Genomic DNA, 16,994 nt, shown 5'->3' on the forward strand with positions numbered 1-16,994 from the left:
AGGGCTCGCTGGGCCTCGCTGCTGTGTGAGTTGCTGCTCCGGTGCTCTGTGTTCTGATTGTCTGTGTTTGAGTTCAAGATGTCTGGCCGGGGGAAGCAGGGCGGCAAGGCGCGCGCCAAAGCGAAGTCGCGCTCTTCTCGGGCGGGATTGCAGTTCCCTGTGGGCCGCGTGCACCGGCTGCTCCGAAAGGGTAACTATTCGGAGCGCGTGGGCGCCGGCGCGCCAGTCTATCTCGCTGCCGTGCTCGAGTATCTGACGGCCGAGATTCTGGAGCTGGCGGGCAACGCTGCGCGCGACAACAAAAAGACGCGCATCATCCCGCGCCACCTGCAGTTGGCCGTCCGCAATGACGAGGAGCTCAACAAGCTGCTAGGCCGCGTGACTATCGCACAGGGCGGCGTCCTGCCCAACATCCAGGCTGTGCTGCTCCCCAAGAAGACGGAGAGCCACCACAAGGCCAAAGGCAAGTGAGGCCGGGGGCCCGCACAGGACACCAAAGGCTCTTTTCAGAGCCACCCACTGTTTCCACAAAAGAGCCGCACTGAAGGCGCTGCCATTTATTGCTTAAGAGCCAGTCCCCAAGCGCATATTGATGTGCACATCAGCGGTAGGAGAGGGTGCGCACGGGCACCGGGCGTCTAGGCAGAGCGGGACACGCACGCTTGCGAGGTGGGCAGCGGGTTCTGTCTGCGGCAGGCTGTACTCGCCCGATCGGCGGCCGCCCCTTTTGACTCCTACCCCATAGCGTCTGGTGGGGGCTTAATCTTGCCGTTCTTGAAGGCATCTTCATGGTTGCTAGTGGCAAGTCACCTTGGATTACAGGAAGCTCTCCATCTGGACATCACCGAATATGTCTTACTCCAGAGACAATTGGATCGACTCATCTGTCAAAAATATTTCTCATCTTTTAAGAATTTGTCGTTTGGCATTCTGATAGGTAAAACTTGGTATTTCCATTAAAAACGTGAGTGCGTGAGTGAGTTTGTCGAATTTTAACATGTCCGCAGGAGTTAAGATTTAATTGATTTGGGAATTCTAAAGGTGTCGGAAAGGGTTTGTTGGCTGCAGATGTGTTCAATACTTGAACCAAATTATTAGGTTTTAAAAGGAAGTGTAAACGTCTCAAGGAGACTCAATTGTGAATGGGATAATTTTGTAATTTTCTTTTTCTTTTTTTTTGGCAGCTGGCCGGTAGGGGACCTGAAACTGTGACCCTGGTGTTACCAGCACCATGCTTTCCCAAGTGAGCTAACCGGCCAGCCCTGGATAATTATTTAAAGGAAGTTAATATGTTTAATTTGGGTTGGTCAAACATTCATCAAAGATCCCATTAATTAATTGCTAAAATCAGAACAAAATAATATGTATGGTGAGTTTGATAAGGAAAACTAGGTTCGCAAGTTCAGGAACTTTAAAATGATTATTTTCAGAGTCAGGTTAAGAAATATACGAATATATGTGGATTTTTGAGAAGACGACTGTTCCTGAACTCCACATTCCGTTATGAAGGAGGGGTTAGAGTTCCAGAGACACTCCAGGCAAAGTCAGCCTAGAAATGGCCATGTTCATAGCACCTACCTCACGGGGGAGAAGGGATTAAATGAGTTAATCCATGATTATCCCTTTTTTTAAATGCCTGCCATAAAGTCAGAGGTCAGTGTTACCCTTTTCCTGTTATTATAATCTCTACTGTTTTCATTGGTTTTCTTTATTATGACAGACCAGTAAGGCAATTTTAGAATATTATATAATATGCATTTATCTCACTAAAATTGGGTCTACCCAAACCAGGCCTCCCCAGACACCATCTGGAACTAGTCACAAATCTGCTTGTCTTTAGAAAATATCCAAGTGCACCTATTTGCCTCTAAAATTGATAAGCAACTGCTCCTCTAACAGTGAGGATCAAAACAAAAGGATATTCATGGAAAGTGTATGTAGGTAGTGCAACAAACAAACAGGCACCGTTTCAGTAAAACAAAACCACAAGGACTGGCCAAGAGAGTGTTAACAGCTTTCCAGATCCATCCATTGTGTTTCTCGGGAGAGCCTTCAATTCTAGCTGAAATTTGTCCTTATGTATTTATAGCTATGTAAGTCTTTGTATCTCTTTCAAGCCCTTCAAGTGGTTATTAGGAAGAAAGTTTTTTCAGGGGCTGAGGGCTTAGGTGTTTGAGATACCCTGTGGACTTCCAGATTTTAAAGAAATTATTCAAATGGGGTGTTAAGAGGGAGGCAGTGTGGTGAGAGGTCCACTCAGAGTAGCACTTTGTCACCCCTAAGGCTGAGCTGTCCAATACACAGGAACAAGCTACGGGTTATTTGCTTTTCAATTAATTAAAATTTAATGCAAAGGTGTAGTTTCTAAGTTATCCTAGCCACACAAGGCCAGTGGATACCATATTAGACAGCATAGAGAGAGAATGTTTCCATGCATCACAGAAAGTTCAACTGGACAGCTCTGGTTTTGAAGTCTGATCATCTATCAGGTTATCAGGCTCAGAAACATAAAATACCATGAGTTGCCTCTGTCTGTAAGAGCTTATCAGACTGATGCAAGAAGAAGAAAGCACTGTATGGCCCCACAATTCTACTCCTAGGTATGTACCCAAGAGAAATGAAAATATAAATTCACGTAAAAACTTGTCCACAAATGCTCGTAGCAGCGTTATTCGTAATATCCCAAAGGTGGAAACAACTCAAATGCTCATCAACTGATGGATGGACAAATTGTGGTCTGTCCATACGATAGAACATTATTTAGTTGTTAAAAAGAAATGAAGCACTGACTCATGCTATGACATGATGAACTTTGAAAATATTATGTTTATAATCTTGTGTCTGGAAATAAGTCAGACACAAAAGGCTACATATTGTATGGTTTCCTTTATATAAAATGTTCAGAATAGGCAAATCCAGAGACAGAAAGAAGATTAGCGGTTTCCAGGGGCTGGAGCAGGGACAAAAATGGGTAGTGACTGCTTCTAAATGGGTACAGGGTTTCCTTGTAGGGTGATGAGAATGTTTGGAAACTAGAGGTGGTGATTGCACAACATTGTAGATGTACGAACTGCCCCTGAACTGTTCACTTTTAAATGGTTCTTTTTAAAGTTCAAGGGAAGGGCTGGCTGATTAGAGCAGGTGTTATAACATCAAGGTCAAGGGTTTGGATCCCCTTACTGGCCAGCCGACTAAAAACGAAATAAAGTGGTTTATTTTATGTCACATAATTTTGCCTCAATTAAAAAAAAGAATCTGAACCTAGTAAATGAACGTGTTCCAAGTAATAAGAATCAGGAGAAGAAAAGGCAGAGATCAAGGAAGCCTATGTTCTGAGAGGGGTAGGAGACAGGGTAGACCAGATGCCTGGGGGAAAGAGGAGCAATCTAGTAATTTCCAGGACACCACTGTCCCACCTTGACATAATGAGTCGGAGCTGGCGCTGTCCTTGGTATGGAAACAGCCATCACTAGGAGACCACATGGGAAGAGGGACGTCGAGCCACTCTAGGTGGCCACAGTGTCTCACTCCGGACATGGCTGTGGGCAGCTGACCTCTGCCAGGCTCTACCCACCATCTGTGTCATGAGGGAGCACAGTGGCTTTTCCCTGGCCAGCTGTGTCACTGGCACATGGGTGCCTTCACCAGGAGTATCTCGGTCACTCTCCACAGGTCCTTGAGGTTGAGCATTTTATCAAGGAAGATGATAAAAGGGGGATCAGGTCTCAGAGGACGAACGCAGCTTGAGCTGGCCTGGGAAACATCCCCCAAAATAGTCTTTGTGATTTTGCTGAATCCTCAGTTTGGGTTTGCTGTGTCCACATCCCTCTCCTCCCCCGTCCTGGGCCTGGGTCTGTCTCCAGGGCCCCTGCCTTGTACCTTTAGTTTCTCTCTCTAGGTCAGTTCTCACAGGTTACAATGCACCAACATGGTTAAGAATCACTCCGTTTTTTCAAAAATTGACCACCCTGCTCCCTGCAATTTGTTCCCCTTAGACTCTGGGTTAAAGTGTCAGGTTAGCAGAGGAATGATATGGCTCCTTCAGGAGAACACATCTGGGTGCCCTGTGCCGACTCCTGTTGGATTCGCATGTGCTGAGCTTGTTGTCCCCACCTGTGCTTCTGACTCCTGTCCCACAGCGTCCCAGCGCTGGTCCTCAGAGTCAGCATGCCCCGAGGAGCTTCTGGTTTCCTGCACATCTCTCACCAAGCCTCAGGCCTCAGTGGCCAAGTGGGATGCCGGCTGGCTCAGCAAATGCCTGAAAGCCGCATCCATCCAGGCCTCCACCACATCCCTTCCCTCCAGGTCAGCTCTATCCCACCACCTGGCTCCTGCTGCTTCTGTGCAAGTGGCTGGGGACACGAGGTCTGCAGTGCTGCACAGCCTCATGACATTGCAGCCGGCAGCCAACCCTCCTGGACTGCCTCCAGGCCGTCCCCAGCGCCTGGTGGACTCTGGCCTCAGCTCACCCTTGGGCCCCTACTTGTCACCTGCTGGCTAGGCCCTTCCAGTTCTCTCCTGGGAAATAACACATCAGCCCAAATGTCATGCCGTGTGCCCATGGGGCAGCAGCTGGTTGCTAGACAGCAGGCGGTTGGTGAACAAGCTAAAGCAGGCTCATGGAGTTTGCCGCCCACTGATGGCCAGCTAGGGGCTCAGTGGTGAGCCCATGGACCCTTGAGGCCCCACCTGGAAGTGAGACACTGTCCCCACCGCTGAGCTCAGTGCATGGAGGGACAGCCTCCACTTCCTGATGAGAGGAGCCGCAAGGCCATGCTTGCTGGGTGGGAGGAATCCCTACCATGGCTGTCACCCAGCACAGGATCTGGTGGCTCCCCCCTGAGCTTTCCTCTTCTCTCTTGATCCCAACCACACCATGGCTTCAGTGAGTCCCAAACACTGTCGACAGCAGATGTCTTCCCAGCTCCCCATGCTCACATGCACCTGCTTGATATTTCTACCAGCTAGGGTGGCCTGACTTCACTCTGCATCAGAATCACGTGAGGGTTTTCATTCCTCACCCGCACCCCCACATCCATACCTCCCCCAGTCTTCTCCAGCCAGCAAATGGTTCTGCCGTCCTCCAGTTACTCAATTAAGCAACACAGACCAATAAAAGCTGCCTGTCTTACTCCATTTGGGCTGTTACCACAAACTATCATAGACTGGGTGATTTATAAACAGAATTTATTGTGCACAATTCTGGAGGCAGAAAGTTCAAGATCAAGGCATAGCAGATTTGGTGTGAGGGAGCTCTCTGGAGTCCCTTTGATAAGGGCACCAATTCCACTCATGAGGCTCCACCCTCATGACTTAACTCCCAAAGGCCCCACCTCTTAATACCATTTCAGCATCTGAACTAAAGCAGGAACATAAACATTCAGATCACAGCCATGCCATCTATTCACTTTTTTCCTTCCTTACCAACATGGAGACCATCCCAAATGTTAACTTTGAAACATCGGGGATGCGTGTACTTCTCTCCATCTCAGCTGCTACCACCCTAGTCTTGGATACCACCCATAGTGGGCTGAAGGACGGCCTCAAAAAAATATGTCCATGTTTTAATCCCTGGAACTTGTGAATGTGACGTTATTTGGAAAAAGGGTCTTTGTAAATGTAATTCAGTTAAGGTGCTTGAGATGAGGAAACTGTCCTGGATTACCAAGGTGGGCCCTAAATCCAATGACAAGTGTCTTTATAAGAGACACAAGCAGAGGAGAGATGGCCCGTGATCACAGACACTGAGATTGCAGCGATGCAGCCACAAGCCCAGGAATGTCTGGGGCCACTAGGACCCAGAAGAGGCAAGGAAAGATCCTCCCCTAGAACCTTCAGAGAGAGCACAACCCCCATTGATTTTAGACTTCTGACCTCCAGAACTGTGAGAGAATAAATTACTTTTGTTTTAGGCCACCCAGTTTGTGGTAATTTGTTCCAGCAGCCACAGGAAATTAATACACTCCCATTTTCTTACCTTGACTACTTCAGTAGACTCCCTGCTAATCATTTATCATTTATGTTGTAAGTGTGGGTAGTGGAAAGTAGAGGAACGATTAAATTTAATCGTTAATAACTTAATTCCCCTGCTTGACGATACAATCTACCTAAAACCAATCAATGGAATTCACTGTATCAATAGGCTAAAGAGAAAAATCATATAATTAACTTATGCATTTGACAAAAAGCATCTGATAAAATTCAACAGCCCTTCATGATTAAAAAAAAATTTTTTTAATTAAAAATAATAACAGGCTGGCCAGTTAGCTCAGTTGGTTAGAATGTGGTAAAAATAACATCAGGGTCTTGGGTTCAGTCCCCATACCAGCCAGCAAAAAACAAAAATAAAAATCCAAATAACAAAAAAGCTCTCAGAAAGTTAGAATAGAGAACTCCCTCAACTTGATTAAGAGCATCTACAAGAAATCTACAACTAACAACATAATTAATGGTGAAAGACTGCTTTTCCTCTATTGGGACTGAGGAAAGAATGCCTGTCTCACCACTCACTCAACATAGTTTTAAAAGCTCCAGTCAGTGAGCAATAAGGAACAGAAAAGAAAAAGAAATAAAAAGCATACAGATTGGAATGGAAAAAAATAAAACCTTCTATTTTCAGATGACATGATTGTGTACATTGAAAATCCCAAAGAATCTACAAAACAACTCCTAGAACTAATAAGTGAAGTCAGCAAGGTTGTAGAATACAAGATCAACCCAAAGTCATTTGCATTCCTGCACATAATCAATGAACATGGGAAAACTCAAATGAAAAACACAATACTACTTAAAATCATTCCAAAGAAAGTGAAACACTTAGCATAGATCTAACAAAACATGTACAGGACATGTATGCTGAAAATTACAAAACATGGATGAAAGAAGCCAAAGAAGATCTAATTAAATGGAGAAATATACTAGGTTTACGGATTAGACAACAACACATAGCAGATACCAATTCTACACGAACTGATCTATAGATTTAACATAATTCCTCTCGAGGTAGGAGGTGCTCAGATTCCTTGGGTTTGGGTTACAAGACACACCTCTGGGTTTCAATCCACTTCCCAAGGTCTCAGGCTCCTCTTCTAGGCCCTCCCCTGGAGGAGAGTTACTGTTGCTTGTTGGACCCATTTCCATCACCAACAAGGGGAGATTGAGACCACAAGGGGTGGACTTATGCAAATCAAGTAGCTGAGCAGGCTGGGTAAGAGGAATTTATACAGGCTTATACAACCCCAGTGACCGAGCATGCTCAGTGTAAGGAAGTTTATCCTTTGAATGACCTTCCACTAGAGGTGCTAAAGAGCACAGAATATTCTTGAATATGTTCAGTGCATGTGATAGAATTTGACCAATGAACATGCTCTGAAAGAAGACCACTCTGCATGTGCTGGACTAGGTTACATAACTGGGAAACACCCCCTTAGTTGAATATTCATTAGATAGCTTGAATATGCATTAGATAGTGAAACCATAAAAGTGGGATTCCAGCAGGAGGCAAGGCTGCTGCTCACTCTCTCTGGGGCCAGCCCACATTCTGCCTGTCGAGTGTGTATTTCTTTCTTTTTATATCACTCATGCCTTTAGCAGGCTCTTGTTCATTCTAGAGCCAGCCTGCGCTTTGTGAATGTGTATTTCTTACTTTTGTATTAAACTTAGTGTGGGCCCTGCTCAGTCTCGGGAGGTAGGCCACACTTTCTCTGTGAAATCTTCATGTCTTATGCATTATATTAAACCTGTTCTCACTTTCTACCATGTCTATACTCTTGAATTCTTTCCTTTGGCAGAGTCAAGAACCTGGTAAGAGGATGGGGTAGATTAAGGCCAGCTATTGGGCCTCCCCAGACCCTTTCTCCAGCATCACTATCACAAACCCAGCAAGGTCTTTTTGTAGGTATAAACAAACTTCTTCTGAAATTTCTATGGAAAGACGCAGGCCCTACAATAGCTAAAACAATCGTTATTAAGAAGAATAAGGTGGGAAGAATCACTCTACCTGATGTTATGGCTACAAAAATCAAGACAGTATGGTATCAATAGAGGGACAGACACATAGATCAATGGAGCAGAATGAATAACCCAGAAAGAGTTCCACTCAATGTACACAACTGATCCTTTTTTATAAAGATACAAAATAATTCAGTGGAGGATGGACAGCCTTTTCAATAAATGGTGCTGGAGTATGTGGACATTCACAAAGGGGAAAAAATGAACCTCAACCTAAACCTCACGCCTGATCAAAAATTAACTCACAATGGACCTCAGACTTAAATGGAAAATGTAAAACTACAAAACCTGTAGGAAAAAAATACAGAAAAAATCAGAGTCTAGAGCTAGGCAAAGAGTTCTTAGACTTGACACCAAAAGCATGATCCATGAAAGGAAACACTGATAATTTGGACCTCATCAACATTAAAAACTTTCATTCTGAAAAGCCCAGGTGAAGAGAATGAAAAGACTTGCTGCAGACTGGAAGGAGATATTTGCAAACCAAATATCTGATGAAAGTCAAGAAACTAGAACATGTAAGGAAACTCAGCACCCCACAGTAAAACAAAACCCTTGGTTTTAGAACAGGCTGAGCCCTCTCACTTCCTCACGCCATGAAGGCCCCACATCAGTAGGATGGATGAGTCTCCTAAGATGAGGTAAGCACAGAAAAGTAGTGGCTGGCCTGTTGGCTCAAGCACAGTGTTACAGCTCCAGGGTCCAAAGGGCCAAGGGTTCAGATCCCCATACCAGCCAGCCACCAAAAAAAAGTTGTGAGTAGGGCCTGGGCCCTAAAGGGAAGAGAGCCTGGGAGTATTCAGCCAGGCAGTGAATAAACAGAAGGCATCTGGGCACTAATTCTGATGATTGTTAGAGTACACAGGAGGCACTTAACATGCAGGGTTACTAAATATGTGAGAGAGAGGCACTTAATATTTATGATCACAAAATATGCCAAAGCCCTAATTATTCACGATAACTAAATAAACAAGATGAGCTAGGCATACATGAGTACTAAATAAACCAGAGGAACTAAATATTCAGGGTCACAAAGTATACGAGAGGCACTAAATATTTACGATCACTAAGTATACCAGAGGCACTAAATATCAGCATAACACTAAATATACCAGAGGCACTGAATATTCCCGGTATACTCAACAGGCATGACACATCTGAGGCACTCAATACCCATATTTATCAACATCCACTAAATTCCACTACCTGCTGGGGACACCCATGCAGGCCCACCTGTCCTCGTGTGGCCGCACCTGCCTCCAGGCTGCGTCTGCTCACACCTGAGCCCTGGCCCTCCTAACCACACTATCCGTGGAAAAGGCTGATGGCAGAGCGTCAGCACCTATGACCACCGGCGCCCAAGGTCAGGTGGGCAGCTTTTCCTCCCCACCGATGCCTTCCCTAAATGAGTCAACTTACCTCATCCCTTTCCCCTTGCTTTTCGACGTGTGTTTCTGATTGATTTAATAAACTGCATGATTTGAACTTTTTAACATGGTCTATGAGCCTTTCTGCTGCAGGCCCTGTAGCCTCAAAGTGAGTTCCCACGGGTCCCCAGCACCAGCAGCTGTGGGAGGCTACCCCAAGGCAAGTGAGCCTGGGCATGTTACCTTCCGTCGAATTGTGGATATGTGGGTGACTCCTGTCTCCCCAACAGCAAGGTCACTTCTCCGAGGGCAGGAGCAACGTTGCCTGGCTTGAGTCCCGAGGACACCTGCGCTCTTGGAACTGCATGTCCGCGACAGCACCCATCCAGGTGTGTAGACTATCGGCACCTCGCGTCTGAGGAGGATGAATGCTGTGGGGCGCTTGTGGATGACAGACTCGCCCCCCACATATTTTTAAAACTGTCACGTTTCTGGCCTGAGGAGATTTACTTATACAGTTTCAAAGCCCTTGACGGCGAACCACCTCAGGTCACTTCGCAGAAACCCTCCAGGGGCTGAGCATGGCTCTGCAAGGAAAAGCCCCAGTCTTTTCTTTTTATTGTTAAGACTGCTTTTTTGATGTATTTTTACTTTTTCCCACCTTTATTCAGGTATAATTGACAATTAAAATTTGTATATATTTAAGGTGTACAATGTGATGTTTTCATATAATTATGAAATGATACCCCAATCAAGTTAATACACCCATCAATGCACATAGCTACGTGAGTGGTGAGAACACTTAACATCTACCCGCTCAGCAAATTTTAAGTACACAATATATTATTGATGACTATAGTCACCATGCTGTACATCTGCAGAACTGGTCCGTCGTTAACTGAGAGTCTGTGCCCTTTGACCAACATCACCTCATTCCCACCCCCCACCCGCAGCCCCTGGCAACCACCAGTCTACTCACTGAATTTGACTTTTTTAGATTTCACATATAAATGAGATCATGTCCTGGCCAGCTGCAAAATAAATAAATAAATAAATAAATAAGATCATGCAGTATTTGTCTTTCTTTGTCTGGCTTATTTTACTTAGTATAATGTCCTTTAGATTCATTTATATTGCCCAAAATGGCAGGATTTCTTTTTTTTTAATGGCTGAATAATATTCATTTTTATGTTACAATGTATAATAATAATAATAATAATAATAAATCACATTTCCTTTATCTGTTCATCCATCGACAGACACTTAGGTTGATTCCATATATTGCTATTGTGAATAAGGCTGCAATGAACATGGAAGCACAGATATCTCTTCCAGATAGTGATTTTATCTCCTTTGGGTATATACCCAGAGACGGGATTGCTGGATCAACAAAGTTAAAAGCAACCTATGGGATGGGAGGAATATTTGCAAACTATACATCTGATAAGGAGTTAATATCCAAAAAATATAGGGAACTCTTATAACTCAATAGCAAAACAAATAAATTAATAAAATAACCCAATTAAAAAATGGGCAGTTATAACACCAAGGTCAAGTGCTCGGATTCCCATACCAGCCAGCTGCCAAAAACAAACAAACAAACAAACAAAAAAAAAAAAACGGGGGCCGGGGGGTGGGGTGGGCAGAGGACCTGAACAGACGTTTCTCCAAAGTCAGCAGTTATATGACAAAACGTTCGACATCACCAATCATCAAGGAAATGCAAATCAGAACCATAGTGAAATATCTCCGCTCTCCTTAGGGTGACTGTGGTCAAAAGACAAGAGATAAGTGCTGGCGAGGGTGTGGAGAAGAGGCAACCCTTGCACACTGTTCGTGGGAAGGTGAATTAGTACAGCCATTGAGGAAAAGGGTGGACATTCCTCAGAGAGCGAAGCAAGCCCCAGTCTTTCTGCTGGGCTGTGAGTTCCTCCCTTCCCGTTTCCGCGGACCAGGTCTCCTCCCACCGCCAGCTCCTTCTGTCCTGTGCGGGCGCCCACCGCGAGGGCCTTGCGGCTCTTCCTGCCAGTTTCCGCTCTGATCTCCACCGTGGGGCGCCACCACGGGCTTATAGGGCCCTGTTTCTGCTTAGCGTGCAAACCTCTGCGACGCGGCGCCACCAGCTCACGTGCACGGTCACCGCCCGCCCCACTGGAATGTAGGCTCCAGGAGGCGCGTTCTCGTCTGACGTGCGTGCGAAGAGCTCTGCCTGGCAGTTAAGATGCTCAACGGAGATTCGATGATTTTTTTTTTTTAAGCAAAGGACTCTTCTCCCTCTAGACAGTGGAGGGAGAGAAGGAATTAAATTGAGCTCCAGTGGCAAAACAGCCAACGAGAGGAGGGTGGCCCTGTCCCACCGCCGGGCGACCCCGCCGCACCGGATCCTTTCCCACCAGAGTCAGACGAGCACACTCCGGTTTGGGCTGAGAGAAAGTTTCCAAGAAAAGAAAATTAGGAACCCAAGTATGAGGGTGCGACCCCCACCCCATCCCCCACTGGCTCTGAGATGCAACAAATCCACTGCAAAGGGACTTTGAAGGCGCGGCCTCCTCAGGGTCCCCAGAGGCTATCGGGGAGAAAGCGCACGCTGTTTGGCTGAAAGGTAAAAAGAGATTGAAGTTTCGTGTCACTCGGAGCCCGTGACGCCATTTCCGGCCCACTGCCTGGGGCCGCAGCCTCCGCACCGGCCTCGCGCATCCTGCCGAGCCGTCGTGGTCGGGCTCGGTCTTGGGGACCTGCGCGATGGGGGCGCACGGGCGGCGGTGTGCCAGGGTGCCCGGCCGCAGGGGTGCGGGGATCCAAGGCTGCAGGAGCGCAGGAGCGCAGCGCACGGGCTTTGGCGCGCGCCACCCGGAGGGTCGGGAGACCGGTGGTGCTGCCGGCTCCGGATTCCAGCGCTAGACAGTCCGGACTCATTGCGAGAAACGCCGAAGGACGTTTCCCTGCGGGTCGATTCAAAGGCTCGGCCACGTTGGTTGCGGGCTCCTGGTGCCGACCGCCGCTCCCGCTGCGGCTCCGCATCTCGGGCGCTCTCCTGGCTTCACACGCTTCACGTCACCGATTTCTCGCGGGATTGCGGATTCCCCAGATGTAAGGGCTGCGGTTCGCTCCTCCTGAAAGTCGACTTTGTTCTCTAATCGGGTGGTTCCAAAAGCCCGCGCTAGGGGGTGGCGCGTTACAGGCCGCCTTTGTTCCCGGGCGCACACGGATGGAAAGAGCCCAGGTCCGCCAGCCTCAGCGCGCACCCGGCCCAGCCTGGCTTTCCCCACGCGCCTTCCCACGGTCACTTGCCCTGGCGCTGTTGGGCTTTCAGGGTTTTGTTCACTCTCTCCTGCTTAGACAGACAGACACACGTCCATCTCTAAACTTTATAAATAGACATATGCTTTAAAAAACCCAAAACACCCCTATGCATCCACGCGTTCCTTTTTACCAAATCAATAAAAATTCAACACAATCTTATTTCCGTCCTTTTCTTGTCTTATGATCGGAATTCCGTACGTTAACTCTTCTTTTATAGACTAAGCATGTTCTGATTAACCGTTTTTATTCGTGGCGTTTGATCCTCAAATGATCACGCTGTGGCCCTTGGGAGATGTTTTAAAATGTCTCTTTTGTCCTTTTAGGACAGCCCCTAAAATTGTTGAAAGCCTCTTTGCTTTCTGATAGCAAAAAAACTATTTCAGATCTATCATGGGATTTCGGTTTTTGTTCGTGTTTTGACTGAAGACGTGGATTAAACTACGTTTCATGGAGTTTGTGTTGCTCTTAAGGAAAATTAGTATTATAGACTAAATTGAAGAGCTGAGTGTCCATAGAGGGTGAGGGTAGGGGGAGAAAGTGCAACTTCTGTTTTGCCTGTGATTTTTTATAAGTGAATGAACAGCTGTTCCTGATTCTCGTGTTTACTGTGCTCCCTTTTAATGGTCATGTACGTGTCTATCCTGTGGACATATATCGATCTTTGAAGTCATTGTGATAATTAGTACGGCCATTATGGGAAACTGCAGAGAGGTTTCTCAAAAACTAAAAATAGAACTACCACATGATCCAGCAATCCCACTATTGGGGATATGCCCAAAGGAAATGAAATCTGTATGTTGAAGAGATATCTGCACGCCCATGTTTATTGCAGCACTGTTCACAATAGCCAAGATACGGAACCAACCTAAGCGTCCACTGAACAGGTAAAGAAAATATGGTGTATTTGCAGAATGGAATACTACTCAGCCACAAAAAAGAATGAAATCTTGTCATTTGTGACAACACAGATGGGCCTGAAGGACACTATGTTAAGTGAAATAATTCAGTCACAGAAGGACAAATATGGCATGATCTCCCTTATATACAGAATCTAAACAACTTGAACTCATAAAAGCAGAGAGTAGAATGGTGATTACCAGGGGTTGGGGGTGGGGGGGAGGAGATGCTGGTCAAAGGATACAGAGTTTCAGTTATGCAGGATGAATGAGTTCTAGACATCTACTGTACAACATAACCATAGTTAATAACAATGTATGGTCATGTATTGAAAATTGCTAAGAGTGGATTTTAAATGTTCTCATCACGCAAATATGTGAAGTAATGAATATGTTAGTTAGCTCGATTTAGCCATTCCACAATCTTCACATATTTCAAAACATCATGTTGTGCATCATAGATATGTAGAATTTTTATGTGTCAATTAAAAAATAAAAATAAAACAAGGAAAAAAAAGTCATTCTGATCATTGACAGTCCTTCCATGACAATTTTGATGCCTTTGATCCTTAAGTGAGAACATTTGTCTCAGTCTGTTTGGGTTGCCATAACAAAAATACCATAGACTGGGGGGCTCAAACCACAGACATTTACTTCTCACAGCTCTGGCAGCTGGAAGTCCGAGATCGGGGTGCCAGCAGTGTCAGGGTCTGGTGAGGTCCCTCTTCCAGTTGCAGACTGCTGACTTCTTGTGGCAACCTCATATGGCAGAGAGAGGGACAGGCAGTTTTCTGGGGACCCTTTTATAAGGACACTAATCCTTTTATAAGGGCGCCACATCTATGATCTAATCACCTCCCAAAGACCCCACTGCCTAATCCCATCACGCTGGGGGTTAGGATTCAACAAATAAATGGGGAGGGGGGCATACAGGCTCAGTCCATAGCAACATTGCAAACACAAAGAAAAAACATTTCTAAAAGCAGATGCTCAGTTCAACCTAGTGGTTCTGGTGAATCGTGCACACTTGCTGTAACAAACTGTTCGAGGGAAAGAACATGTTCGAGTTATTTTATAAAAAATACTGCGACTTTGGCATGGTTGCTGCTGTTTGGGGGGCTCAGGGTCCTAATGGTTGTGCTATCTGCATTTCTTCACATAAACACAGGGCAACTGGACTATGTTGGATGTTAATTGGCATATCTACAAATAGGCAACTGATCTGTGTACCCCTGATTTTGAGATCAGCATCATGCACTATTGTCCACAGATTCCTGGCTGTTTTGTCCTCCATTTGGTTTTACCCAACAAGAATCAACATGAGGTAGAACCGTGATTCTTGGGCACCACTGATTATATGAATATTTCTTTTTTTCACATAACTCATATGTGGCCTTTCTCTTTGGCAAAGCCAGATAGCCTATGTGCATATGCATGTGTGTATGTGTGTGGGTTTTCCATCTGGATCACCGCATTTAGCAATACAAATTTAAGAAAGGTCACCCGTCTGCTCTTTCCTTCTCTTCATTTTCGATCATGGTGGGAGATGGGTTTGCCCCACATTCCACATTCCACCTCCCAAATCACATTTCGGGACTGGTCTACTTGGAGTTTAGCAAATATCCCCCAACTGTGCACCCCATTTCTCACTCCCCAAGAATAATATTTCCTGTTCTGTTCCCCATGGACCTGTGTGTGGTTGGCTGAGAAAATAGTCACCCAATGATATATTCACTTCCTCATCCCAGAACCTATGGATATCACCTTATATGGAAAAAGATGTAAGTCAAAGATCTTGACAAGGGAGCTTATCCTGGATTATTTGGGTGAGCCCTAAGTGCAATCACATGACTCTTTCTAGGTGAAAGGCTGTTCCATCCAGCAGAACCTACAGTGGAGTCACCCCAAAATGGCAGCTAGGGAGTTCCTACAGGGGACTGCCCCATGCTATCCTGGAATGGAGCCGATTGGGATCCCAAAGAAAGAAGCACTGAATGCCAGGGTGATCAGTCCAAAGTACTTATCAGGTGACCTGCTGCACAGGGCTATGGCTTCATTGAGACTGACAGGAAAAGAGAGGCTCCATCCAGGTATGTCTGCAACAGGATTTTGGTTTATGAGGTTTATAGGAAGGTCGAAGGAATTTTTCTCAGGGGCAAGGTTAGTTTCTCTGTATTTAGCCACATGTTTGATCTTCAGTGTTTTCAGCAACAACCTAAACACCTTTATCAGTGCCTGGGAATGTTCAAGGCCCCCACTTGGGTTCAAGCATGCTATGAAAACATGCAGCTGACCGGTCACAGAGGCGTCAAGGCGCCCTGTGTTTCTCGGTCAGGACAGAGAAAAAGAGCAGGGGGATCTGGAGGACCCTACAGGGCCAGAGGGAGTGTTGATACACACAGAGGAGAAGCCACGCGAAGAGGGAGGCAGAGATCGGAGTGGTGCGACCGCAAGCCCGGTATTGCCGGAGTTGCCCAAAGCTGGAAGAGGTGAGGAAAGGTCCTCCTCTACGTCCCCTGTGTCAAAGGTAAACAAAGCCGGACATCAGTCCAAGTGGTAAAAACAGATTTTCATGAAGTAGCTGCTGCAGTAGGGGAAAGAGCTGAGCTCCAGTCCGATCTGCATAGCAGTGATCGGGCATTTTAAAGAGAGTGATTGGAGGCAAGTGGAAGCTCAGGTGAAAAATTACAAAGGATTAGTCAATGCAAACATGATGAGGCCATCTGTGTCTATCAAAGACAGGAATCTGCCTTTCCATTGAGCCACAAGCTGTCCTGATTTCAAAGGAATGGCTCTCAGTTTCTTGAGAAAGACTCTCCCAGGTTGTAGGAGACACAGACATCTCAAAGCAACAGAAAAAGCACACACAATAGTAAGCTTTTTGTTTTTAACTGAATGCTCTGAGAAAGAAGGTCAGGAGGCTACCTTCAGGTGTTGGCTAGAATAAACCAGAAATTCTTTTGGCAGCTGCTGTGCTCTGAATGTGTGTGTCCCCCCAGATTCCTATGTTGAAATCCTAACTTCCAATGTGATGGGATTAGTGGGGCTTTCAGGAGGTGATTAGGTCATGAGGATGGTGTCTCATGAATGGGATTAGTGCCCTTATAACAGGGACCCCAGAAAGCTGTCTCACCCCTTCCACCATGTGAGGACACAGTGAGAAGATGCCACCTATGAGCCAGGACATGGATCCTCACCAGACGCTAAATCTGCCATGCCTTGATCATGGACACCCAGCCTCCAGACCTGTGATAAATAAATGTCTGTGGTTTATAAGCCACCCAGTTCATGGTGTTTTGTTACAGCATCCCAGATGGCCTAAGACAGTAGCCTGAGCTTTTTCAGACAGGAACTCAGAAGGGGACAAGGCCATCCAGGAATGCAGCCTTAGGAAAGGGATGCTAGAGTTTGGTCAAAG

At 46.0% G+C, this 16,994-nt stretch overlaps 1 protein-coding gene across 1 annotated transcript; it reads left to right on the forward strand.

Moving 5' to 3' along the window:
• The first annotated feature begins 65 nt into the window (after positions 1 to 65).
• Positions 66 to 897, forward strand: LOC134376771 (histone H2A type 3). The gene has a single exon (XM_063095295.1). It carries the CDS (start codon positions 79 to 81, stop codon positions 469 to 471), a length of 393 nt encoding a protein of 130 aa, XP_062951365.1. The 5' UTR covers positions 66 to 78; the 3' UTR covers positions 472 to 897.
• The last annotated feature ends 16,097 nt before the right edge of the window (positions 898 to 16,994 follow it).

This window comes from Cynocephalus volans, chromosome 4 (assembly GCF_027409185.1).
Source record: "Cynocephalus volans isolate mCynVol1 chromosome 4, mCynVol1.pri, whole genome shotgun sequence".
Classification (NCBI taxonomy): domain Eukaryota; kingdom Metazoa; phylum Chordata; class Mammalia; order Dermoptera; family Cynocephalidae; genus Cynocephalus; species Cynocephalus volans.